General features: G+C 45.6%; 1 protein-coding gene across 1 annotated transcript in view; it reads left to right on the forward strand.

Moving 5' to 3' along the window:
* The window catches only part of SEC31A (SEC31 homolog A, COPII coat complex component), a 47,183-nt gene extending 21,602 nt beyond the window's left edge, over positions 1-25,581 (forward strand). Inside the window, exons 14-30 of the mRNA XM_066318145.1 lie at positions 685-735; positions 1,521-1,598; positions 3,785-3,860; positions 4,473-4,651; positions 6,159-6,285; positions 6,435-6,580; positions 8,201-8,374; positions 8,907-9,080; positions 11,652-11,744; positions 12,394-12,523; positions 13,446-13,802; positions 17,329-17,376; positions 19,214-19,272; positions 21,174-21,446; positions 21,833-21,952; positions 24,062-24,133; positions 24,972-25,581. Coding sequence (XP_066174242.1) covers positions 685-735; positions 1,521-1,598; positions 3,785-3,860; positions 4,473-4,651; positions 6,159-6,285; positions 6,435-6,580; positions 8,201-8,374; positions 8,907-9,080; positions 11,652-11,744; positions 12,394-12,523; positions 13,446-13,802; positions 17,329-17,376; positions 19,214-19,272; positions 21,174-21,446; positions 21,833-21,952; positions 24,062-24,133; positions 24,972-25,151 — 2,337 coding nt within the window. The 3' untranslated portion in view covers positions 25,152-25,581. The remainder of the gene's footprint in view (positions 1-684; positions 736-1,520; positions 1,599-3,784; positions 3,861-4,472; positions 4,652-6,158; positions 6,286-6,434; positions 6,581-8,200; positions 8,375-8,906; positions 9,081-11,651; positions 11,745-12,393; positions 12,524-13,445; positions 13,803-17,328; positions 17,377-19,213; positions 19,273-21,173; positions 21,447-21,832; positions 21,953-24,061; positions 24,134-24,971) is intronic.
* Positions 25,582-26,957: the final 1,376 nt, after the last annotated feature.

The following is a 26,957-nucleotide window of genomic DNA, read 5'->3' on the forward strand; positions in this document are numbered from 1 at the left end:
TTAAAAAAGAAAGAGAAAACTGTCTCCAGCGATTTGAGCTCAGCTCTTTACACAAATCTGCCCACAAGGTTAAAATAAAGGCTACAATACAAAAAGCAGTAGATAATTTTAGGAGCAATGTGAAACCCAGGCTCCCTGATGCTGAAATAATATAGGAACTATATACATAAAATTGCTGGGTTTGAGAGCCCTAATTGAATCTGGAGTCATTATTTGCTTTATAAAGCTGTAGAAGCTGGGCATTTTAACTCTTTTTTTACCTTGGAAAATCCTAGCCCACAGCCAGGTCCCTGATGTGCTTTAACCTGCAGCATCCTGACCGGTTCTCTGTTCCACAAGGATTGTTACTGCTTTATTCTCCCTGACCAGAGCAGACAGAAGGTTTTGTCCTTCATGTTCTGATACTGCTTTTATTCCTGTGGTTTCCAGCAGCTCTGGTGAGGTTTGAGGCTCTTGAGTTAACAATTAAAGGTGTAAAGGCATAGGGCAGCTGTTGTTTCCATCAGAGCTTGGAGTGCAGGGATCTTAGCAGTAAATCCATCACCAGGCTGGAAAAGGAAATGGCTTTGGTTTTATGTTAAAATGTTTAATTTCATGTTAACTGTTGTTAACAGGCTACATGTGCCAGTTTTGCAATCTGATTATTTGGTGCCTCTTTAAAAGGCTTAAGTCTTTGTTTTCTAGATCACATCTGCTCTGGATAAAGAAGGTCTTGCAGATGGTGTCGTGGGAGAGGTAAGCAAACACATGTATGTAACTCTGTGATTGGTTTTATAATGCCATGGTAATTTGTAAAGTAAGAACCATTTTTCTTTCCACTTGATAGCTGTCTCAAAGTAAGTCACAAGTAATCCAGCACATGGCAAATTGAGGAGGATGAAGGTATTGTTTTTAAAAAAACAACCACTTCTTTTCCACTCAGAGGTTCCCCTCCTTTTCCAATGAAAGGCTCTCAGTCACAGGTTTTAATATGGGGTCTCGTTGGTGCTCCTCCACCTTTCCTCGCTGCTGCCTGTGCCTTTCCCACTGTGGCACTTTGTGCTGCCTGTGAGGTAGGGCAGAGCCTTGCTGCCTGGCACCTGGTTTCAAGAACGGCACCTTCCTCAGACTTTAAAGAAAGCAGGACTGACTGTGGTCCTATAACTTTTCCTACAAGAGTGGTAACTACAGTTCAGGCACTGCCCACTGTAATTGCAGTGGCCTGAGTCTGCAGCAAGACTGCAATGCTTTTGTGCCACAGACAGTTCATCTGTAGCTGCCTCATGGGGAGGAAAGCTTTTGTTGCATGTTTTGGGACAGCTAAGATGAAAACAGCACAAGGTATTGTGTAATGACAGAGAGCAAGGAAACAGGGCCTCTACCCTGTTTGTGATGCTCAAGCATATATTGCCAGAGCATTTCTGTGATTTTTCATTCTGGTTCTAACTGATGGTTGGTGGAAAGGTGACTGTACTCTGTAATGCCAAGTATTTCTGCCTCTTTTGCTGGTGGATTTTTATGGCATCTTTTCTCTGTTTAAGGCTCCTGCAGAATCTGATGGATCTGTGCCAAACGAGGGGGATGAAGGCCAGACTACAGAGAAGCAGTTCTTGGGAGAGGTATCTATTGCTCTCTAGACCTAACCCTGCTGACCTCCCCTGTATTTACTTTGTTCCTTTTAATAGCATTTCATCTTGTTGGCTTTTCCTGCTGCTGAGGATATACAGAAATACAAACAATTATTTATAAGGGTAAAATTGGACTCTTTTTGATACTTCTTTCATCTGCTTCAGGCAGTATGTTCAGCCAGGCTTATTGCAGGCAGTTTGTGCTCAACCATGTCAGAGTTTGGGGTCCTACACCATTTGTACAGCATTGTTTTCAGCCCTGTGTTTTATGTATGCAGTCAGGTCCCTAACTGGCACTAAGGCCCCAGCCTCTGCCTTGTGAGGTGTCACTAGCACTGAAGATAGTGTATTGCTGTGTGAACAAGGCAGCTTCTTTCTTCCCCATCCCCTCAGTCTCCCTTTAGGATTAGAATTTGGGCTGGTAGCTGTGCCTCTTGTCCTTGGTGCCTGTCTGTAGCTGTCTGTGGAGATGGGCACAGTGGTTTAAGGCTCATGCATGTTGGGATGGTGCACTTGACTCCATGTAACAGCCTGTTAAACACACTAAAACTGAATGCTCTCCTTGGGTTAGGGGCTTGATTGCTTATTAATTTTGTAGGCTCTGTAGTGGCAGACGTGTGTCTGACAGTGTGAGGGTTTTGCTCTATGCAATCAGGAAGATACTGGGTGTCTGTAACAAATGTCTCTTCTAGGAGAGAATTCACAGGCAAACATTACCTTAGCCTGCCTAAATATCTGTGAGCCTGGCCTGAAGCCACAGCCATCAGGGCGTGCTGTCACACACATGAAGTAACTGGATGGGCACATTATTCCTGTGCTAGTCACAATGTGCTCTCAACCAATACCAAACACACATTCTGTGCTATCTGACAACAGATAATTTTCCAGACGCTGTGTCCTTTTCACAAGCTAAACGTAAAGCTTGTTTCACTTTCTTCCCCGGCCAAATGAATGTCTTTGGTCTGCTGTGTTCTTCAGTTTAGCTGAACAAGCAGGGTGTTCCTGAACTCCCTTCATCTACTGGAGCAATGGCCTGTGACAGAGGAGGTGGTTTGTGGGTCAGGTTCTGCACTCTGCTTAGCCTCTGCTGTGAGAATTGATGGTGAAGAGAGACTTCCCTTTTGTTACTATTTTTCTATTATTGAAATGTTTTGTTTGAAATCCCAAAGTCCAGGTACTCACACAAAGTGGTTTCTCTCTTAATTCCAGGGGAGTCTGATGAAAAAGCAGCCTTTGTCTACTGAGCACTCCTGTACTGGGTGCTACACTGGACTTCTGTGTTAAAAATTAAGCTTGTGTTCATGTGTTATTTGCTTAATTGAACTGGGGTGTGTATCTAGTGCAGAGGGTTTCAAGGATGAGCTAAAATTCGAAGTGGAGCAGAGTGGAACCTAGGTAGCATTAATGGTAGACTGTTCTTGTTAGGGGTTAAAGCTGAAAGAGAAGGAAAGGAAAGAATTCTCATTTTCTCACTGTAGGTGTAGCTTTGCTTGGAGAGGGTTGTGTGTATATGGGTGCAGATGCAAGTTGGTAACTAGGATCCAGGTGTCTGGCTGTTGGTACTTGTGAGATAAAGGAATTTTAACTGGTAAAGCAGAGAAAAACAAGGAATTAATTCACTGCTTCCCATAAGTAGGCAGGTTTTCATCCCTAAGAAAGCTGAGCTCCATCACATGTAACAGTGACTTGGAGAGAGAAACATCACTGCAAACATCCTCCTCTTTCTTCTTCCTCCAGCTTTCTGTTATCTTGAGCATGATGTTACATGGCCTGGAATATCCCTTGGGTCAGTTTGGGGTCAGCTTTTCTGGTTGTGTCTCATCCCAGGTTCCCATGTACTCCCCACCTCCTCACTGGAGGTGCAGTAGGAGAAGTAGGAAAGGCCTTGGTGCTGTGCAAGTGCTGCTCAGCAAAAGCAACAACATCTCTGTATTATCAACACTGCTTCCAGGACAAATCACACAGCCCCATACTGGCTGCTGTGAAGAACAGTAACTTTACCCCTGCCCAAACTGCCAGAGAGTGATAACCTTCCTTTCTAAGTTAATGGTCTCTGAGTTGGTTGGTAGTCCGAAGTTCTAACTTTAACTTGCCAGTGCAAGAGGCATATGATTTTAAAATGTGTGTATTTTTTCAGTGTTTACATAATCTCAGAAATTGCTTTTCCTTTCTCTTAGATGCTGACGGATCATAAAAAAGAAACTGAAGACTTGGGATCTGCAAAGACAACATTTAACATTTCTGTTAGTGGAGGTACAAAAATACTTTGATGTTGATTTCATTGTTTGTACTGTTATCTGTAAGTACTGATGTTGATACTGGTGTTCCAGTGAGAAGGCAAATTCTGCACAGATTGTGAAGGATTGTAGTTATTACCTCTAACTACATTCTCAGGCAACCTCAAGGCACTTGAAAGTACAGTTTTTTGAAAGGAAGGAAGTTATACAGCACTTGTGTACCCCACTGCTGCCATGCAGCTGCTCTCAGTGGTTTCTGATACAAAAGAAGACACGCTTGGTCAGGCATTAAGTGCTGTTTATACAGAAACCCCCAGGGGATCTTGACTAACACAGAAGCCACTGACCCCTGTCGAGGTTTGACTTTTTATGACACTATTCAGGTAGTTGTTTTAGGGGCCATTTAGACCTCTAGGAACTTCCTCTGTCACAAGGGAAGTAATGCTTGACAGTGCCCCTGTGGCATGGCTGTGCCCACGGGTGTTCAAAGCTGGAGGTGGAGGTGACTACCTGGCCGGGAGTGGGCGGGATTGCAGACAGCGTTGTACAGTCAGCCTGTGTCACCTGCTGCTGCATCTCTCAGTGGCTTTTATGGCAGCATTTGGAAGTGCTCCCTGTCTCGTTGCAGATGTGGATGGGCTGATCACACAGGCTCTGCTGACAGGGAACTTTGAGAGTGCTGTGGATCTGTGCCTGCACGACAACCGCATGGCTGACGCCATCATCCTGGCCATCGCCGGCGGGCAGGAGCTGCTCTCCCGGACACAGGAGAAGTACTTTGCCAAGATGCGGAGCAAAATCACCAGGGTATGTGTTTTCAGGCCAGAAGTAACATGCTTATATGCCTTTGGCAACTCCCTTTTTCACCTTAAAAAGTTTTCTTGCTGTTTTATAGGTTTATTTCTGGCAGATGTTAGTAACTGTTCAAGTCGGTAAGATTTCAGAGCAGGATTTCTGTTACTCTTTTTAGTGGACTGAAAAGGGGAGAAGAGGCACACCTGAATATCACTACACAAGAGCATTCTTCATCCCATCTCCAATGTCTTTGAGTTGCATGTACACTAATAGTTTCTCAACAATAAAGGCAAATACCTTAAGCAGGGCACATTTCAGTCTGCTGTTGTCACATTTTTCACAGATGAACCCATGCTCAGGGCCAGCAGCATTATGTTGATTTCTGCCCGTGATCAGTCATTGCAGATTTTGCTGATGCTTTGTTTTACTGCATGCACAGAAGTGAGAGCAAAGTATGCCCAGGGTAGATTAATCACCCTTTGTCTAGGAGCTGGCCAGTGTGTTATGGCCAGCTGGTTATTGCTATTTTCAGCTTTTTGCAGTGCTAGAGGTTGCTGATGCTGCTTGTGCAAATCTTTCTTTTTTACTACCAATATGAGAAAGTAGTGACAGGAGGTTGAAACAGGAGAAGTGGCTTTCAAAGAACAGTTGGTTTAGCGAGGGTGGCAGCTTTTAGAGGAATTTCTTCACTGTAGTTCATCCTTTGGGAAAAGATGTTTCTGTGAAGAGCTGACCTGTTATCTGTACCTATGCCGACAGGCAAACATTGACCTTGTAGTTAGGATGTTGCATTTGTTGTTCAGGTGTATTTTTTCTGGTCCCAAACTGCACACAGAGTGCTTGTTTAGCTGTTTCTGAGCTTGTAGTCTTGGCATGAGAAGGGCTTTGTTCACTAAAGAGCAGCACAGCTGCCAAGTGTGTCTTTTGTCCAAAGGAAAATAACTGGAGGCAGAGTTTTAGAAGGAAGAAACTGCAATTTCATTCTGAGGGCTGTGCAGAGGCAGCCTGGGTGGGTGGGTGGAGGGTAGGGATACTACAGCCAGCTCAGGCTGATTTTGCTGCCAACTTGCTGCATCCTTTATGCAGCCTTTTCAACTGCTCCTCACTGGTCAGCCCAAGACCAAGAGCTTAAAGTTGATTGAAACAAAACAAACAAAATTCATACATCTCCCTGGGCATTGTGTAGAAGGCTTTGTAGCTAAATACCTGGTAGATTATCTTTGTCTGCAAAAATAGTGCTGAAAACCATTTGCAACAGCGTGTGGAGATCTGCGTATTATTTTCTTGTACGTTTTGTAGCAAGAATAACTGGCCTCTGTGTGTTCTATGAGCTTGTTCTGTGATTTTTTTTTTTTTTTTAAGTAAGGTGTGCTCTTGTGCAGCTGTTGAACTGCACTGCAGTATTGTCATGACCCTGGATAGAGTGGGGATGAGTACACTGGAACAATCCAAATTATCCTGTGTATTATACAGAGGCAATCCTACCAAGATCCTAACTGTGGTCTCACTCCTGCTCTAGCTCATCACTGCAGTTGTAACAAAGAACTGGAAGGAGATTGTGCAGTCCTGTGACCTGCAGAATTGGAGAGAGGCTTTGGCTGCTGTGCTCACTTACGCCAGGCCAGACGAGTTTACAGCCCTTTGCGGTAAGGACTCTTCACAGGCTGGATAATTCCAGAGCAGTATCATGGCTTTGCTCACACTTCCTTGGCCAGTTGCTTCCTCAGCTTCAGCAGTGGTGGGGAGGGAATCACCCAGAGTGATTCATGAGCATCTTTGTTCTTATTTTATCTAGATCTCCTGGGTAGCAGGCTGGAGAATGAGGGGGACAGCGTTCTGCAGACACAAGCTTGCCTCTGCTACATTTGTGCTGGCAACGTGGATAAACTTGTTGCTTGTTGGACCAAAGTTCAGGATGGAAACAGCCCCTTGTCCCTTCAGGTAGGTAATCCTTCTAAGGAAGATGTTGGAAAAAAACAGACTGCAGTTATTTGGCTCTTAAATTATCTAGTGTAGAGCTTTGCTGTTTGATGTACATCAGGATGCAAGCCTTTCCTTTCTGGAAAAATAACAAATGCAATACTGGAAAACGTGTAGGGAGGTACAGTGGCCATTTGTGCTTACCTTGTTCTTTGGGTAGTGGTACTGATAAACTTCTTGTGTACAATAATTGTAGTACTTGTTGTTTTGTTATAGGAGGATCTTTCAGTGCTACCGTCTTCTGTGGTTAGGAAATACTTGGATTTTTCTACTTTTGAAGTTCAGGAGAAGAAATCAGTAGATTTAGATTTAAATCTGGAGGGACAGTTGTAGGAAGGTTCTCATGAAAGTTTTCTCTAGGGGTTGGCACATACAAAGCTTGGTTTCCAGCAGTGGAAGGAGTAGGGTTGATGAGTGGAATCAAGCAGTAATGGAATAATTTATTTTATAATACAACGTTAGTTTCTTCATCTGTTTAAGGCCTTTGAAGAACCAGTTATAGAAAGTACGTACTTGATGCTGTGAGACTCTTGTTTAGTTAATTGAAGGAACTGATGTGTATCTGAGTTTTGCTTCATGTCATTAACTCTCTGAATTATCAAAATAATGTGGTTTTGAGTGCTTTATTTACAGATTTACCTTCAGTTTGAATTTGCATTTTGATTGCATGGCTTTGGTCTCTCAGGCAGTAAAATTAGAAAATATTGCTGAAGTCCTAATTAGGTAGCTTGTTTACTGTGATAGTGGCAACAGAACCTGGTTTTTTTTGGTTTTTTACTTGCCTTTTTTTGAAGTGCTTATTTGTAGAGAAAAACAGTTAGAGAACAATTTTTATTAGTAATGTATGGTTGAAGTCTTTTGTGTGGTACACTCTGATTAAACCTCTCGTAAGATTTTTAAAAGGACTTTAATTCTGGCAAATGACTATTTGTAGTATCCTTCAGTATAAATACAGCGAGAAAAACATAAGAAAACTGAACAGAAAATGTTCCTGTAATTCAGGACTAGAAGGAAACTCAGCCAAGACCAGCTCTGGTGTTGAGGGCTGTGCAAGGAAGGCAAGATACAGAATATTTCTGGTGAATATCAGGAAAGCCATTTTGCTGTACCGACCAGAGAACTATGGGCAACTCTTCCAAGGGAGTTTTTAGATCCTTTTAAGATGGATAAGAACTGACTTCCTACAACCCTGGGAATGAATGAGCAGCAGCGTGGCACTAGTAGTGGTGACAGGTGTGACACTGCCTGTTTGCTCTGAGGCTGTCACCAGATGATTTTATGGAAGCATCCACGTGGTGGACATGCTCAGTGCTGATAGGGCCACAAAATCCTGTTTATTAAGAGCAGTTTTCTTGAACTCTGCTGGCTGTGCTGTTAGAAGCTGCTTGGTGGGTGGTTGCTCTTCTATCCTGTGGGAGCAGCCGTGCCTTTGGTGCAGCTGTGGCTGTTCAGGAAACCTGCCCTTGGCTTGGTCTCCCCACTGGGTGAGAGGGGTCCTGCCAGGGACAGTCTTTAGCCAGGGCCTATTTCACTTGGTTGTTCTCACTTGTGGGTGGGTTTTTTCCCCTCCTGATCTTTCAGGATTTAATCGAGAAGGTCGTGATCCTGCGCAAAGCCGTGCAGCTCACGCAGGCTGTGGACCCCAACGCCATGGGCGCCCTTTTGGCTGAGAAGATGAGCCAGTATGCCAACCTCCTGGCTGCTCAGGGAAGCCTGGCTGCAGCACTGACCTTCCTCCCTGCCAACACCAACCAGGTATGGGCCCTTCAGGCTCTTTGCTCCCTCTCTCTGTGAACAGGTGTGCTTCAAGAAGAGGTCTCTGCATGGTGCAGTTTGGCATCAGGGTGCACATGCACCTTGAAAATGTGATAGTCAGGCCATTCCCCTCACCCTGTAATGGCCCTGCTGAGCTGGCAGATGTGCAGAGACTCCTGCTCTCTCTTGGTTTCATACCCTTGTGCCTGCAGCCAGTGACTGCCAAAGGGTGTCCCTCTTGCAAGCCAGACATGGCAAATGAGATGATATTTACGTTTGATTATTCTCTTCTGACTTCCCATCTTCCATCATCTGGTCTTTGTAGACAGGCTGGTTTGGGAATGAGGCAGGCAGCTGTAAGGCAGTTCCAGTGGCCTCATGTCTCATGCAGAAAAGACTTATTCCAGTGAAATAAAGCAGAGCAGGTTTCTGAGAGAGCTCATCAGTGAGTGGTGACTCAGCCTCTTGGTGTGGTGCACTGGGTGCCAGGCAGTGCATTTCACCTCCCTTCCCTGTGCTTTTCTGATTGCAGCCAAACATCGTGCAGCTCCAGGACAGGCTTTGCAGAGCCCAGGGGGAGCTCCCAGTGGGACAGGACACCCTCAAGGGACCATATGAGAGAGAGCCCATGGGCAAAGGGCGAGCTGGCCCTGTGGCTGGACGGATGCAGGCGCCCCAGGCTGCAGCCCAGCAGTATTACCAGCAGGTAAATGGGCTTTGGCAATGAGGAAGAGACATGGTGCTTCAGTTCTGCAGAGTAATGGATCTAATAATTTTTTTCCTTTCTCTTGATCTAAGGCTGTGTGACAAACCTCTACTGAGAGCCTTGTGGTAAAGGTCATTGGTGCTTCCTTTCAGTCAGTACAGATGCCTTTTTTGCTCCTCAGCTGGAAATGTTTTTTAAACACTTTGTCAAGTAGCCTGCTTCTGAAGACTAGGTGTTTTCCCCCCTTTGTTTGGGAATGTGCTTTAGTGCCAAGGACAGCTGTGTGGGAGAGCACTGCAGGAATTCTCTGTGCTTCCTCTCACAGTCCCTGACGTTGTCCCATCCCTGCAGGCCTTGGGGCTTGCTCATGCTGCTCACCAGCCTCCTCTGGGGCAGATTACTCCCACCCCCAGCTCTGATTTTGGCTGCAGAAGTTGCCAAGCAGTGGCAATAGCAAACTGAGGGCACTTTGCTGGAGCTGTGGGTACAGCCTTCACAGCCTGTGGAAAACACCTTCCCAGCCAGGTGTAAGGGGGCATGGGCAGGTGGGGAGGCTGAGAGTGAGCTGTGCCGCAAGATCTGGTGAGTATGAGACTAATAAGGGAGCTGTGCAGGGAGGAAGAGGAGGAATGAGGGAGAAAAATTCCCTGGTTTTGCCCCTAACCTGAGGATGACGCTGCAGCAGAACACACTGGCCATCAGGGCAGTGTGGTGTGTTGGGCAGCACTGGCTCTGTGTGTGCCTAGAGAGCACTGCCGAGTCTCTCATTCCCCAGCATAGCACTGCAGTTCATCTGACCCCCCTCTAAAGGTGCTCTGGGCTGGGCTTTCTTGAGAGCAGAGCTGTGTTAGGGCTGTGGGTGTTCTCCTTATGATAAGATAGGCACAAACAGAGGTATCTCTTGTCTGTGCTGTCCCCAAGCTCTCCCTGAAAAACCAGGGCAGGAAGAAAGAAGGGATGAAAGGTTGGGGAGGGGTTGGGTGTTCCTGACAGGAGCAGTAGTGTGTGCCTCTGCCTTCTCTCCAGGGTGTTAGCAAGGTAGATTTCAGGAGGGACAAAGCCTTCATCCAGGATTTACCTTGCGAACCCCATTGCATATGATTTTTAAAGGCATCATGCTTAATCATCAAGTCTACTCTGCTGTGTCTTTGGCCTTCTTCCTTGTAACCAATGAGTTGCCTTTGGAAGCGAAGCTGTGTGTTTCCTCTTTGGCTCTGGGGAATAGCAGCCCTCCTCTAGATGTCAAGATATGAACAATGCTTTTTTAAACCAGAGTTCCCTCTTTCTCCCACTGTTTCCAGAATGCCTCAAGCAATTATTTCAGCAAGCCCTGCTCTTTAATTAAAGGCTGGGTGTATCACAGCTCCACAAGTTCACTGGGGGTTACAGCCCCCTGTGGTGCTGGCTTTTCAGGGAGCTCATCCTCAACAGGAAGGGCTTGAAGGGGACAGGTGTCAGAAAGGTTCCCAGCTGATGAACCAGAATGGAGGGAAATTACATGTTTGGGTCTTAGGATACTTGCTCTGTTTGGCTTCCTTTTAAGAAAGGACTTATTCAAGCTTGAGGCAGCCTTTGTCTAACTGCTGTCCCAAATAGGAACTTGTTCTTAACACTTGGATTCCCTTCAGCATAGTTCTGTTGAACCCTCTTTTTCATCTGACTAAACCAGGCGTGAAAGGGGGTGAACAAGTCTTTTAGACACTCCTGTGATGAGTTATGCAGGCGTTAGCAGTGGCTGTTGTGCAGCTGACTGCACCATTAGCTTAGCACTGCATGGGGTTAGAGACACACAGACTGAAGCCAGCTGAGCCAGCCAGGGCTGCAGGGTCACAGCTTTCCCTCTGCTTATATCCTTGAACCCCAGCCATGTGTCCTGCTGTTGGGCAGCATGCCCACGCCTTGCTCAGGAATGTCACAGGCACAGGAAGGTCTTGATTTCTGTCCCATCAGAAAGGTGGGAGTGGCTGTATGGAATTGAAGCTGTTTGGAGTGACAGAAAAGGAAGATGGAGGAAAGGAGTTACAGGAGACTGGCTGGGAAACAGTTACCATTAAGATGTGTATTTGTGCATGTGCAAGAGCTGAATATCAGTTTCTAATGTTTAAAGATTATATTTTAACCTTTCTAAATTCATCTGAAGCTCAATTTAAACAGACTCTTTTTGTGTGAGGCATATGTTTGAATTTAACATGGCACCTGGGGCTTGCAGCTGTGGTTAGTGATGCTTGCTGTCATGGACCAGTGCTGGGGGGGGCTTCTGCTGTAGGAAAATGGATGAAGGATGGACACCTGGCTGACTGGCACACATAACACTGCACTTGCTCCACAGCCTCTTGTAGCTGCAGCTCCACTGTGCTTCGTCCTCACTCTGCAATTCACTTTGACTCCAGTGCACAGTGATTTTTGTCTGTCTTGAATGCAATTCCCTTCTTCCTCTGAGATTTTATGGCTGTTACAAGTGCCAGCATGCAAACCTTCTTGCGTTCACTTCTTTGCATCTTGTTTTGTGAAACCCTTTAGACTTTTTTATTGTTTTGTTTTCCATGATTGGTATTTCTTTGTTCGATTCAGGTTAGAATTGCCCCTACTGTCACTACCTGGAGTAACAAAACTCCTACTGCCCTTCCCAGCCATCCTCCTGCAGGCTGTCCCTCTGACACACAGGTATAACCTTCATTATTCCTCTCTGAGCCTCTGCTCCACCCCAATATGTCCCCTGGTGTAGTCTGTGTGCTTGGCACAGTCTGGTACAGATAGATGGAAGGAGCAGCTCCCATGTAACCTCTGGGTTTACTCCTCTGCATCTCCTTACTTTTATTTTTCACCAATGCCCAGATGAGTGGCACTGAAAAGTCTCGAGTGGTAACTCAGTGTGACCTGAATTTCCCCAACCCTTGCCCCACACTGGAATATTTGAAGTATGATTTTTCCTTTCCCCCTTTTCCATGGAGATTAGAAGCTTCAGAGTTACTACTTAAGTTTAGTTGAAGGATGGCAGGGGTTAGTTGAACACCAGGCAGCACTGGCAGGGAGCTCTTCCTTGTGCAGGCAGGTGTGTGCTCCTCTGCTTGCTGCTGAAGTCACTGCACATCCAGCTGTGCTTTCAGTGCTGTGCTGGGCACCCTAAGGCACTGGGGTGGTTGGTGGCATTTGCCCCTGTGCTGGTGATTCCCTTCTTCCAGGGAATATGGTTTCAGGCCTTGAAACATGAACTCATCATTTTTCTGCAGTTCTGCTTCAGCACTGCATTACCATTACTGATTAAATCCTGTCTCTCCCAACCATTTTTCCTGTCATTTTTTTTTTTTGACAGGGGGAAAACCCACCTCCTCCAGGGTTTATTATGCCAGGTGCTGTTGGCCCCAGCATGCCACCACAGCAAGCCACATCTTCCAACTACAGCATGTACTCACAAGCAGGAACACGGCCAGCATACCCACAGAGTGAGTAACAGCAGCTTCCCCCTGTCCCTCCCACCCAGCTGGGGCAGCATTAACTCAGGGATAACCAGTCCCCTCCTTGTGGCTGGGAGTGTTCAGACCAAGCCAGTCCCATGGTTCTTGTGGGCTGGGGACAAAGGTGAGCTCACACCTGAGGGTTGTCATTTCTTGGTGGCGTCCAGACATCAGACACCCTCTGTCAAATATTCTTCCTCTGCTGAGGTGTCTACCCACAGCTCTCAGACTCCTCAGCTGGCCTTGCCCAAGGTTCTGCTGTGGTTGGAAACTGCCAAGTCTGAGTCCTGGGAAAGCAGCACAGCCCTGGCAAAGAGAGACAGCTCATCTATGTGCAGCTGGGCCATGCATTTCTCATTGGGGCTTCATGGAAATGGGAGAGGGGATGAGGAAATGTGGGCAGTAGTAGAGGTGAGTGGAGAAGGGGGCAGAGCCCTGACTCACTCAAAGCAGGGACTGAAATTACTGGCATTGAGGAGAAACGGCCATAGATGGGCAGAGGCAGTGAAATTAGACTGCAGGGCCCACAGTGAAAGAAAAGCTGTGAGCTTACATTCCCTTCCAGAGTTGGTATTCATTTCCTTGGCCTAAGTTTTCCCTTTGTCCTTTTTCCCCTGGGACAGGGCTTTCCTTTCTCTGAGAGCCCCTGGGGGGTGTTTGTGGGAGAGCAGCGGTCCTTGGAGCCAAGGCCATCCTCTCTGTGCCTCCCTGCTCCCAGTGATAGGCTGGGGATTTGAGCAGTCCGATAAGCACAGGCAGAGTTGTGGGAGGCAGGATTTGGCTGGGCAGGTAGGTGGTTCCAGGGGGTAGGGGTATGAAGAGAGGAGAGTCAAGTGAAGAAGGCAGCAGAGGCAGATGAAACCTGCTCTGTTATGAACTCACTGACTGTTTTTTTTCTCCCTGTTTGTAGCGTATCAGGCCACACAGCAGTACTCCTCTGGAACAGGGGGACCAGCTCTCTATCAGCCTCAGCAGCCTCTTGCTGCCCCTGCTTCAGCCTCTTACCCCAGCCCTGCCCCTAACACCACCCCTTCCTACCTGCCCTCTGCCCCTGCCCACTCCATGCCCTCCCCGCTGTACCCCGGGCAGCCTCAACCCTCCCCAACGAGCCTGAATCCCATCTCTTCCTTCCCTGCTCCTCCTTCTGGCACGTCCTTTCAGCATGGCAGGCCAGGACCTCCAGCAACTTCTGTGGCTTATGCATTACCTACTGGACCAACAGGTACTCTGCCTGCAACCAGTGACCTTCCTGCATCCCAGAGAACAGGTCTGCGCTTGGACAGGGGGGCAGGCAGGGAGGAGGGAGGGGTTTGGTCTTCACCTGCTCAGTTAAATATGCACTTTTTTCCTTGTGAATGCTCTGTAAAAAGTTTGCTTTTGCTTAGAGATCAGTTCAAAGCATTTCTAAACCACGTCATCACCCATGTGCATCTGTGATAGGGCTGTGTTGGTGCACTAAGCAGCCTGAGCAGTCACCTTTCTCTGGTGAGCCAGACCTTGCCACAGTCACAGAGCTTTTGTCTTGCCCAAGACAGGATGCTACAACAGGCTTGTTATGAGCCTGTTGTCTGCCATGGATGGATCACGGCTCCATTTTAACATTGGTGTCAGGGAACAAAGCACAAAAATGAGCATGTTTTCCTAATCGCTGCAGACAAGATGATCCCAGTTCTCCTCGCTGAATGATTTTGCAGATGTGATTTGGCCATGTCCCTGAGGTTCCTGAGCAGCCTTTTAAGCCCAGGATTGGCAGCATATTTAATTCAAACAGCATTTCCCGTGGCATCAGCTCTCTTTCGTTTTTTTTGTCCCTAACCTCTTATTGTGATGGGATTTACTGTGGCTGCAAATGCCTTAAAAGATAATCAGAAGTGATTTAGAAATGCTTTTATGTGTCTCTTCCCTGAATGTCAATTAAAAGCATGTGTGTGTGGCTGATACTTAGGAGCATGTTGGAGCATGCTTGGTGAGAGAGCACTCGCTGAGGTGAGGCTCCATAACTGCTTGTGACTGCCTGGGTGTCACTGCTGGGGGGACAGTGACCTGCCTGCCATAACAAACCTGTCCCTTCACTTAGCAGCCTGTGAAACAGCAGCTCTGCATGTCACACAGTGCAGGAAAAATCAGCAGTCCTTTTCTAAACCTCCTCAGGAACATCCTTCACATCCAGGTGGTCCAGCTGAAGAGTCAAAGGGCAGATCTGGGAAGCAGAGAGTACAGGGGATGCTGGGCAAGATTTGAGGGATGTTTTGGGGATGTCTGCTCTGCTGACAGACCCTAATGTGCCCACTGTTATTCTCTCTCCAATTTTAAAAGTTTGTTAGGGGTGATGCAGTGCAGAAAAGGCATTTTGTCTTTGGCAGCATGAATCCTATGAGTAGATGTTGGTGTCTTTGAGGCTGGCAGCTCACATACCCCCTTGTGTTTGGGGGGAAAAGTGGTCTTTTGCTGATGCTGTTGTACACCACAACGACACAAGACACTGACTTCAGAAGGCTGAAAATGACTCCTCAATTTTTGGGATGTCTCTTTTTATCCTATTCTACACAGACCAGTTTGATTGGTGACAAAGAAGACAGACCTCATCAATCACATTGGTCAGACCAGAGGGACATCAAGAAGTCCCTCCTAGGGAAAAGAATGTAAACAAAGTTACAGTTGCAAAAACATGTTTCTTGTTTACAGAAAATTCTCTGGGAAAAGAATTTCAGAAAACCAAACATCTCGGGCACAAACCAGGGCTACATTTTGCTATGTCAAAAAATAGGACTGGTGTAGGACTACCGGAGTTGCAAGGGGAGAAAAGGCTGTTTCCATCCACCATGCAGCCACATTTGGTGTCTTTTCTGTTTTTGGAGGTGCTGTACTGTGAGCTCTCCTGACCCCATATTTTAGGGCATGTCAAACTTGAATCTCTAAGCCACAGGAATTACTAAATTGGACCGAGGGAGAGGTGTTGGATAGGGTTCTAGGCCTGGGATGTCAAGCAGCACATTATAATGCAGGCAGCACAGCTTCTGCCACTCCAGGTAAATGCAAGGAACAAGAAAATTGTTCTTTCTTAGCCATTTTACTACTCAACTTGCAACACTGGCAGGCACTTCAGATCTGCCACTTGATAAGATGCTTGCAGTGACATGACACAGTCCACATGGCATGCTCAGAGTGGGTGAAGCTTTTTTCAGAGTTAGAGGTTGTTCATATTAGGCTTTTTATCAAACTTTGAGATGCTGCTTCTGTTTTTCCCAGCAGCTGTGGTGAGCAAGGTAGCCAGTGCCAAGTGTCAGACCTTCAGGAGCCCAAACTTGGGCATCCTCTCTGATTTCTGCAGCCTTAGGGTGAAATGCAGAAGTGGACTGCAGGGCAGGGTGAGGTGCTGAGCTCAGGATGGCTCGTGCATAGACAGAAGTGATGATTGCAGCTGGAGAACTATGGAAAAAAGATGAAGTGTGTCTGAAGAGCACGCTCTGTTCTCTTCCAGTATTTAGATTACACCTTTCAGAAAGCATACCAACAAGAATGAAAACCCCCCTTGTTTTCTAAGTGCAGCAATGACAGTGTACATGCTTAATATGCTTAACCACCCGCACATTTTCTGAGCAGCTGCACTGCCTAGTGAGGGATGCCTTGGCATGAAATCCTGTGAACTCACTGAGATCTGCAGCCAGGAGTAGATCTCACCTGTAGCTCTGAGTGTTCTGGTGCAGTGATGCTGATCCTGGCAATGAAGTGGTGTATTTTTGTGTGTGGTGATGATCTTATCTGGGAACATCATGCTTCACTTTGCAGTTGTGACTCATTTAAAGGCAGGAGTAAGGGAGGAAGGAAAAAATATCTCAAATCTGAACTCTTGAAAAGCACCTGACCTTTGAACTGGCTTGGATTTAAAGATGCATGTAAAAAGGAAGAGTTCTGTAAATATTTTCTGGTTTTTTGCAAAGGCACATAACATCAGTATATTAAGCTGTGCTTGAAGCTTCTGTGAGTGAGAAAAAGCCACATTTAATTTTATTTTCAAGCCCTCTTTGTTTTGAGATAGATCTTAGAACCTGCTTTCCAAGGGAGTTCTAATTTTCAGCATCTTGAATATTGTTTGAAAATGCAATAGCCCAATCCTGAGCCACAGAAATCGTTTGCACCAGAAGTATGAGCATGCCCACCCCAGGAACAGGAGTTATCCCCAAAGCTCCTTTCCTCTTAGGAGTGGTGAGGGCTTTATTGGCTGCATTTTGCCATTTGGATTTGTTGCTGAGTCTGTGCAGGCAGTGTGTCTTTGTGTGAGTGTAAAGTTGATGTGCAAACATACTCATGTTGCTGGGCTGCATGCACTCAAGAGCGTGCCTTGGTTTGAGAAAATACTTGGGCGATCCACTTTAAGGTCAAGATACTTCAAGCATCCCTTGAAAAGCTTTCTGGAATGGTAAAATGGTGTTGAGAAGATTGTGGCTAAGAGTAATGGTCTGTCAGCTGCACTGGAATAGAAAATGAGAACACCAGAAGAGACAAGAAAAAGGGTCAGAATGCTGCAACATTCGTTATAAACAACTAGAAACAATGATTTGCTGCATGGAAAGAGCAACAGGCTTGTTTTGGGGGAAGGTGGAAAAAAGCAATTCCATGAGGAGCTTGAGCAAATGACTTGTCTCCAAGTTAGCATTGTAATTAGGTTAGGTGGTTTTTTTCTGCTGATGCATGTTGTGAAACTAAATTGCTGGTCAAAAATTAAAGACCAACTGCTTTATTATTTTTGAAGAAAAAAATTTTTTTTAGTTATCTTTGCATTTTGTCTGCAGAAAGTCTACCATCTCAAGACCAGGCCTCTCCCTTCGCAGGTGAACTAGGTACCACCTAACCTGAAAATAATTACAACCACTACATGAAATTAATTGAATGGTCATCAATTATTCAGATGTTCTTCAGAGAACATTGTGTGATGCTGTTTGCCAATTAGACTTAAATCAAATTGATTTTTAATTCCTTAATTGAAACCAGTAACAACATATCTGGAGTTTTTAACCACAGAAACAAATACTTTTTAAATATTTTCCTTTTTTTAATGCAAATTATTCCAGGAAATTAACAGCGGTGACAGTCTGGGAGATTTTTGTAATATGCTACTCCTATCATTTAGACTCCCTGTATCTGAAATACTCTGGGATTTTCTGGATAGGGAGAAATAGAGGAGGCTGCCAGGAGATGGCACTGCCTTTGGTTAAAGAGAAAGCAGATGTGAAAGGGGTTTTAAATAGTTTTTCGTTTACCCCTTTAACATGCTCAGGATGTGGAACTTGGTTGACAAAAGCCTGGGAGCAAATTAAATTTCAGATAAATTGAGCACATTCTGCAGTAACATTAACCTGTGCTGTCTAAGGTAAATTCATCATCTGCTAAGTGAAAAACACTGTGGTGAAAAAGTCCATTGAGCAGGGATTTGGGTTTGTTGGCTTTTGGTGGCTTGGTGCAATAAATCCTGATGACTCAGTAATGCCTGGATGCAACGCCTGGGCCCAGCTCCATGTGAGGGCAGCTCTTTCTAATGCACTAATGGGAGCTTTGGGGTGCAAATCTCACAGCTGCAGGGGGCTTGCTTTCTTGGGAGAGCAGAAGGTTTGGTGCTGAGCAACACCCCCGACTTGGAGTGAATCTGCTCAGACATCCTCTGTGCTTCCAGTTTCAAACAAATCACCCCTGGTACAGAAAGCCAGATTTTCCCACCTTGCTCAAGCAGCTCTGCTCTGATTTGGGGATACAAAGCACCCAAAACCATGCTTGTAGCTGGCAGGAGAAAGCTGGGTTTGTGGCTCTTTTGTGTTTTCAAGGTGACTGGGTGAACCTGGCCTGAAATGCTTAAGGCCTCTTCTTTTTGTGTGGTGTTACTGGGGAACTCCATGTCCCAGTGTTGTGGATAAGCTCTCTTCACACACAGTCTGTGTAGCAGAGCTTTCTTGGGCATGGTAGGCCCTCTTCAGAGGCATGTCTGCTCAAAGCTCTTTTTCCTGCAAGAGAAGAAAAAGTTAATAATTAAGTTATTAACTTGAGAACAGTTGGTCAAGATCTCAAACCTTACCCAGTGAATGCAGAGCCCAAAGGGTCTCATGGCAGGGATGTTGGGAGGCTCTGCCTGGCACAGGACATGTTCTGGCCTCTTGCAATTAAACAGATGGGACTTTGGGTTTTTTCATGCAGAAAAGACAAATTTTTATTTACGTAGTTTGTTTTTATATGGTATCAGTAGGCATTGTGTATGAATTTAGTTGGTTAGGAAATTATTGAAATTTAGTTCATTAGTTGGTAATGGCTGTTGTACATGTCTATTAAACTTTTTTATTTCTAGATAGTTTAGTTTTTTAATAGATTCTTCTGGGACAGACTTTTTGTTTTTGCAGGTGTAACTTTTTTTTTTTTTTTTACAAGAATAGATTGTTTTGCAAACTGATTTTTATTCTTATAATTCTTTCTCGTGGGAACTTAACAGGCTAGCTGCACCCAGCTGAATTAGCAGGCTTAAGCCATGATATCAGAAAGCCTTTCTTTTAAAAGGTTTTTACTCTCAGGGAGGCAAGTCAGGGCAGGCTCTGCCAGTAGAGCCATGGCAGGGATCTGGCCCAGCTGAGCTTAAGAAGGCATCACTTGCCCTCCTCCCAGGTACTTACAGTCTCTGTTTTCTTTCTGTCCCAGGGCCCCAGAACGGCTGGAATGACCCTCCCACCCTCAACAGAGCTGCCAAGAAGAAGAAGGTACTCTAGAAAGTCCTACCTCAGCACAACTGAGTGCTGCTCACCTGAAAAACAGTAGTTTAAGCTGCTCCTGGGAAACCTGTTGGCAGGAGAAAGGAAGAGATGGGTCAGCAGCAAACAAAAGCTGCATCTCATGAGCAGAAATGGCCTTTATGTCTCTCTAATATCCATTATCCCTCTCAAAATGTCTAAGCCTCTAAAAATCTGATGAGGTTTTGCTGAAGTTGTGGTTGTTAATATCAACATTGTTTGTGGTTTGAAGCAAATAGTTCCAACTGTTTTCATCTGCAGTAAAGCAGCAGAGTTTTGCAGGAGATGATACTTAGGCAAAATGAGGAGGCTGTGCAAATTGTTATAGATTATTGATGTTGCTGGAGCTGAAAGCAATTTGTCCTGATTAAGGGTCTGACCCTGAGAGATCTGTTGAGAGTAAGACAATTTCCATGATGGAGATAATGTAGTTTTGCAAAATGGATTTAAATTGCAGCAGGGCAGGATAACTGGGAACACTTGGCACGAAGCAGAATGAGCCTTTTCATCCCCTGGTGCTGCTGTAGCCTGGAGTATCTCCACAGCAGTCAGTGTTATCCACTGCTCTCTGACCCTGGGAAGCAAGGGTTAGTCCTGGAGCATGTAAAATGTGGGGAGAACAAAACATTAGAGCAGCCAAGGTAAGGTCTGGGTGAAGGCAAAGGCAGAGGTCTTCCAAACCCAAAGGGTTTTGGTCTCTGCAGTTCAAGGTGAAGAAGCTTTTGGAGGCTGGATAGAGAACTCTGCTGGAGGAGAAAGCTCAAGAAGCAGCCTTCTGCACACAGGGTTTTTGCTACTTCTCTGTGTGTGTGTGTCACAGCCAGAATTTCTGCCATAGCCTAGGCTTGGCTCCTTCTAAATGAGGAATGTGTTTGTTGCATTCCCTGTTGGGTATTTAACAAATCTGTCAGTTGTGTTTCTATGTTTGTTTCCCTTCTGTCCACTGTCTGAGGGGTGGTTTAGCATATTCTGAAATGATTCACCACATGGACTATTATAAAAGAGAAGAAATGTCTGGCATTTCAAGCCATAATTTTCAGCTGTTTTCCTCCTAACTAAGAACTTACTCACCACTCAAAAGTTTATTGCTTTGATTCATTTCCTTTGTAATTGATTTTGTTGCTGGATTGGGATTTTTTTTTTGCTGTCCCAAACCACTAGCTTAATTCTAGCATCATTCATCCAGGCTTCTGTAATCTTCCCTTTTTTTCCCCATTGACACCCAAAGAAATGTGCACATTCCCATGAAAGCCCTTTCTGTTGTTTTGATTCCTGCATGTGTAGCAGAGGCCAGTATTTGATTTTGTTGTTTCTTTCCTCTACCAAATGTTTGTGAAACACCCCTGTGTAAAGACTGGCAGATGCTCAAGGATGAATCTGAAATGCCCTGGTAATCTGCCTTAGTGCAGACCTGTGTGCCAGAAACTTGAAAGGCTTTCAGAAGCTTTACTGGGGCGTGTTGCTGGCTGTGACCTACGTACTGCATGGACAAAAATACACCCTTGAAAATGAGACACCAAAGTCTAAATTTAATGACCCAATAGTAAGAATAGATGTAGGTGTGGGTTAGTTTTCTGCTCTAATAATGCTGGTCTGCCAAACCTCTGTTTTGGAGGGACAGGGGCTGTGATTTGAGGTGGCTGCACAAAGCTCTTGTGTCCAGGGGCAGGCTGGGCTGCCCCAGGGCAGTTCTTACTGTGCAGCCAGAGGGATGGGTTTGGTTAGCCTGGGTGAAATTGTGTGTTGTTTGCCCCTGCTATTTCTGTATCCAGCGCTCCCAATGACTGTGGTTTGGGAAGGCTGTAAGAGCTGGGTGTTGTGCTGTGCCTGCAGCAGCCACACCAACAGAGATGCCCTGCTGTTTTCCCCAGGTCCCTGACAACTTCCTGCCCCCGGTGCCCATCACCTCCCCGATCATGAACCCGCTGGCGGATCCGCAGTCTCAGATGCAGCAGCCCCAGGCTCCAGCAGCACCCAGCAGTGCACCCAGCTTCCAGCCTCCACACCTCCCTGCAGGGCAGATGGTGCTGCAGGGTGGCTTCCAGCCTGCTCCCCAGCCCCTGGGGCCATCCATCATGCCGCCCAGTGTTTCCAAACCCAGCACGGAGGGAGCCCCGGGAGCCCCAATTGGCAATGCCATCCAGGTAAGGTAGCCCCAGCCCTGCATGGGTTTGTTTGTCCATCAGTAGAGCCTGCCAGGCAGGATCCTGTTGTGCAGGCTTTTCTTGTAGCTGCAAAGTGTACTGCAGAGTTTCTAGGCACTGGCTTTGTATAGTGCTGGCATTTTGTTGCTGTAATCTCCACCTAGATGGCACTAATCCTATAGTATGGGCCAGCAAGCTGCTTCCTTCTGCAACTTTCACAGCTTCCCAGAGGGTGCAACAGTAGGTGCTGGTAAAGTCACCTCCACACACCCACAGGGAAGAAATGGGAGTTGTGCCAAGCTAGGTAATAATGCCACTTGGTTTAGCTGAAAACAACATGTGGGCACAGTGACCTGGAAAAGCCTCACCTGTTCCCTGTTGCTCAGCACGTGCAGGCACTGCCAACAGAGAAGATCACCAAGAAGCCCATCCCTGAGGAGCACCTTGTTCTGAAGACCACCTTTGAAGCTCTCATCCAGAGGTGCCTGCTGTCTGCCTCTGATCCGGTGGGTGATTTCTGTGACTTGTGATTTGGTAACGAATTCATTTCAAAGGGAAACAACAATTACCTGGGAAAGGGAAGGTTAACAGCTTTAACAAACCACTGGAGCTGGATAGGAAAAACATTTGCCATGGCAGCCAGTACTTTGTAAATGAGCTATTCCTCCCAAAGCTTCTCATTTATTTCTGATGGCCAGTAAATGACGTGCCACCACAAAGCCCAGGTGCTGAGTGTTCAGCTCGTGCCTGCCACATGCTAAAAGGTGGTGCTGGTGGTGTGCAGAGGGCTTTGTGCACTGAGGTTGCTTGTTCAGCAGCACAGACTCGTGCTCTTGTTGGTTCAGTGTCACTCAGTTGCTCAAAAAGTTGCTCTATTTAAAGGCTGTAGAGTGCATATACATGTGTTTGTATGTCTATATAGTGTATTCTGCATTGCCTTTGACCTTTTATTCCTCTAAGTGCCCTTCTCCCAGACAGACAAGGAAGGCAAAAGTGTCCCACTCATATCTGCACCTGGGGATCGCTTTTGTGCTCTGCCAATGCATTTTGCTTGCTTCTTGTTAAGTCTCTCTGATTTTCTTAGGCAGTGAAATTGTTTCAGCCCCTGGAGATAAGGGACACCGCCCTGACTGTACACATCAGTTGTTGTCAGAGCAAACACAGGCACTGCTCAGCTGTTACATTCTAAAGGGGAAAATGGGAATGGGAACTTAAGAGGGAGGAGAACAATCAGTTTGCACTTTCACCTAATTGCTTTGGCTGGAGAGATGTCTTGCTGTTCCCTAGACACAATTTATTCCTCTCTGACCATCTGTAAAATGAAAATAGCATGTGCACCTTTTCATGGGTTTTGAAGCAAATGTTCTGTGGTCATGCATCTGAGAGTTAGGCAGTCCAAAAGAACTGGGCGTTTCTTACCTGCTCCTCCTGAGGTACTTGTTCCTTAGATATCTCAGTTCCTTGATGACATAACTGCTGCTGAGGAGTTTTCCTCATGTGGCCCAAGATCCATGTGTTGTGTTCTCCTTTATGCCCTCTGAACAGCTTTCCCTAATTTCTAGCACAGCAAGCAGCCAGCAGTTGGTCTTCACCCCTGAGCTAGAGCCTCCCCACAGGCTTTATTTTCTCCAGACCATTATGTAATCCAAAGAAATGTTTCCAGTTGCCAGGGAAAATGGTAGTTGGCCTAAGTGAAGGTGGATTGATGCACAGACTGATTTAGGAGCAAATTCCAGTACTCTTGTGCACTGATGCCATTTCTGCTGCTGTTGACCAGCAGCTTTTTTGTGCTTCTGCAATTGTAACCTTGATGCTTTATGACTGTTTTATTAGTCTGGAGTAAAATCTGCCGGGTTAGATGTTGTTTAAGGAAAAAAAAAAAAAAAAAAAAAAAAACAGATAAAAATACATTTCTCCAGCAGCTCCAGGTGAAATGTACTGGGGTTATTTTAAGAGCCTTTAATGGCAAAATAATTCCAGGCACATCAGTGGGTGGTTTACTTTATAAAAGTCACGAAAGCACAAAGTGTCTTTAAGGACAGATTGGGTTAGGCTATTAGTTTTGCTGTTGACACTAAAAACTTACAGACAAACTGCTGGCTTTACTAATCGCATGAGGAAAAATATAATTAGGTTTTGCTATAAATGATGACTGAGTTCTACACACTTAAAACTGGAGCGTCTGCATGTGCCCTTAAGCTCTCACTGATGTTGCTGGATACTTCATCCCAGTAAGAATTTTGTCCAGTTATCATTATGGTTTTTCAGTGAACTACAGGAAAAAAAATAGTACTGCAACTTGGAATTCTGTCACTTTTCTTATCATCTATTTGCCAGTGGGGTTTGCAAATGGCCAGTGGCTTTTGAGGTGCACCTCTACAGCTTTCCATGTTCTGTAGATAACTGCAGCCTTTACATGTGGAGAACTACAGTCACGTGGTCTTTCCTAGCAAAATCAGGGGAAAAGAGTACAGAACAAAGAATCCAAATGATGTGCTGGGAAAATGTTGTTGAGAAGGGAATTTGATGTGCTGCATGGACCTCTTTGCAATGATATCACGTTGGTCTGGAGTTCTTAAAATTGCTGTGCTTTGATGTATTTATTTGTCTTGCAGCAAACCAAGAGGAAACTGGATGATGCAAATAAACGCCTGGAGTTTCTGTATGACAAACTCAGGGAACAGACAGTAAGTTCTGTTTTACTTCCTCCTACCCTCAATCATGTATGGCCAATTACTTCATTGATGCAATACTACTTCTGCAGTATGTAGCACATGCTTATTTTTTCTTTGGAAGAGTGCTCCAAATCCATTTATTGGAAGTTTGCACAGATTTCTTAGAAAATAGCCAGTTACTGTGCTTGGCCCCACGTGCCTGTGCAGACCTTACAGTGTTGTTTTGGGGGTTGTGTCATGAATTTTTTGAGGCTGTGCTGAGCCAGAGAGCCGAGTTCCTTGCAGCAGGCACAGTTTCTCTGCTCCAGGCGGGAACTGAGACACACAGCCTGGGGTCAAAACACATCCCAGGGGACTTTGATGTTGGAGGCTCACTGACTTCACTGGAAGGCAGATGTACAAGTACTTCTGAAGATAAATTTTTCCAGAGCCTTCCAGGAGGCTTTGGCAGAATAAAGTACTGTGCTTAAATGTCTTAGTACCTTAAGAGTAGAATGATGTAATCCTCTTGTTGTCAGGCCATGTTTGCTGAGGAATTAACCTTACCCAAAGGTGTGAAAGCTCAGCAGGTGTTTCTGCTGCCAAGAGTCTGTCACAGCAGGTCTCCACCCCAGGGAATTGCATCCAGGGGCTGGCAAGGAAGGCTTGCAGGGTTAGCAGAGATCCATTCTGCTTGAAGTCTGTTGTTAGACTTCCAGTGACTGTTGGCAGTGTGGTGCAGCCCTGAAGATGGCTATCTCCAAAGAGAGCAATTAAGTGCTGCACCTTCCTGAGGGCCGAGTGCCACACTCAGAATTTCTCTTTCTGGTTTCTCCTTTGTGTTGACCTGCCTTGCCTGCCGCCCTTGCAGCTCTCTCCAACCATCATCAGCGGCTTGCACAGCATCGTGAAGAGCATCGAAGTGCGCAACTACCAGGAGGGACTGAACATCCACACACACATCGTCAGCACCAGCAACTTCAGCGAGACCTCGGCCTTCATGCCAGTCCTGAAGGTCGTCCTCACCCAGGCCAACAAGCTGGGGGTGTGAGGAAGCCCTGCACTTGCCAAGGCCTGGTGGTTGCTCTCCCAAAGAAGTGCGTTTCTGCGGCAGACATGCGGGAAATGGACCAAACGCTCGTCCTCAGCATGGCGCAGTAGAGCTGGCAAATGGCATTACACTCTCCCTGCAAAGTACTTTGTTCTAGGAGGGCTGTGGAGCCCTGGTGCTTTTCTTCTTATTTTAATCCTTTTTCCCCATCCCTAACGATTCTCATCTACAAATAGTATATTTAATGGCTGATGTCCCACGTTGTCAATTTTTAGGTGCATGTCACGCAGCTAAACACTGGCTTTTAATAACAGATGTATGTGTTGAAACAAAACAAGATAAGTTGTGTATTGGACCTTAAAACAGATTATTCCCTTCCATCCCACTGTTCCTTATCCACCAGATTAAAAACAGTCTGATCATGTTACAAGCGTATTTGGTCTTTCATTTTATGAAGCTGCTTGCAGTTCTATTATTGCATCTTACATGTTAAATAGCTTAATTGTGCACTGGGGCAAATGAGCAAAATGAAAGCTAATGTGATATTTTCAATAAATGTAAATTTATTAAAATTTGTCTTTATGAAGTGCAGTGGAGAGATTTTGAACTGGAGTATACAGTGGGGCCACTTTCTGTTGTGTCCTGGGCGTGAGAATACTTTTGTTTTTCCTCTTTTTATCACTAAAAGTTCTGTGTAGAACATAAAGCTCAGCAGTTGAAAACATGCCTGGGTTTGGGAAACAAAAGAAGCAGTTTTGCATGAAAACAACCTAGAATATCAGTGCTTGTGGAATGTAGATTTGGCAATGCATGTTGCAAGAAATAATCTCAATAACAATGTAAATCACTGCTGACTTCTGTGTCTTCAAACAGATTTGTTAGACAAAACAGTTTTATCTCCTTTCCAGCATTTTCTTACTTCATAAGCTTTGAAAATTGGAGAACACAAGGCTTCAGCTTCGAATTAACCTCATTTTAGGAGTTTAAACAACAATTGGAGTACAATTTTTGGTCTAGGTTTTATTTTCTAAGCAGTGTTACAAGTATTCTTGGATAAGTGTACTTACACCAGTGTATTCAGCACCTTTGTGTCTTGATGCAAGGTAGAAGTTGTGAAAGAACACATGCCAAGGTAGACAGGAATAAAATAATTGTTTTTAAAACTGTCAATTGGGTGAAAAGCAGCTGTACTGGGCTGGCCTGTACTTTCTGTGATGCAAAGAAAACAAAAAGCAGTCTCAGTCCTTCAGCCCCAAACCAGCAGATAGGAGGTAATGCTAGATGAGCTGAGGAGCTGGCCTTGCCTGTGCTCTCCCTGAGTCTTTTTGGGACTTCTGGCCGTGGAGCTGGAGTGGTGGCACACACTGGCACTTGTGAAGGACAGGCACATGGTTCATATTTTGGGAAGCTGGCTGTTTCTGGCAGTGGCAGCTGGGGAGACTGATGGTGGTGGCAGAAGGGCATGGCCTCCAGTAGGTACAGGGTTGTGGGCAAAAGCCCTGCTGTAAGTTGGAAGCTCATAGGTTCCAAGAGCAGCAGGCTCTGAGAGTAACTAGCTGGGAATCTCTATGTAAGAATGTTTAATGACACAGGAATGTTTAATGACACAAACCTTCACGAGCCTTGCATCCATGTCAAAGAGAATGCCAAATGACAAGGAACTCAGCAAGGCACATGTGCCAGGGACAGGACTGAAGAGTTTATTTAATGGGAAGAAATTAAATAAATTTTGCTTGTTCTCCTTGTGAGGAGCACGATGGAAACAGGTTGATCAGAGCTAGAGAGCAGTGTTGCATGAGGAGAAAT

The sequence above is a fragment of the Sylvia atricapilla genome, chromosome 4 (genome assembly GCF_009819655.1).
Source record: "Sylvia atricapilla isolate bSylAtr1 chromosome 4, bSylAtr1.pri, whole genome shotgun sequence".
In the NCBI taxonomy this organism is placed as follows: Eukaryota; Metazoa; Chordata; class Aves; order Passeriformes; family Sylviidae; genus Sylvia; species Sylvia atricapilla.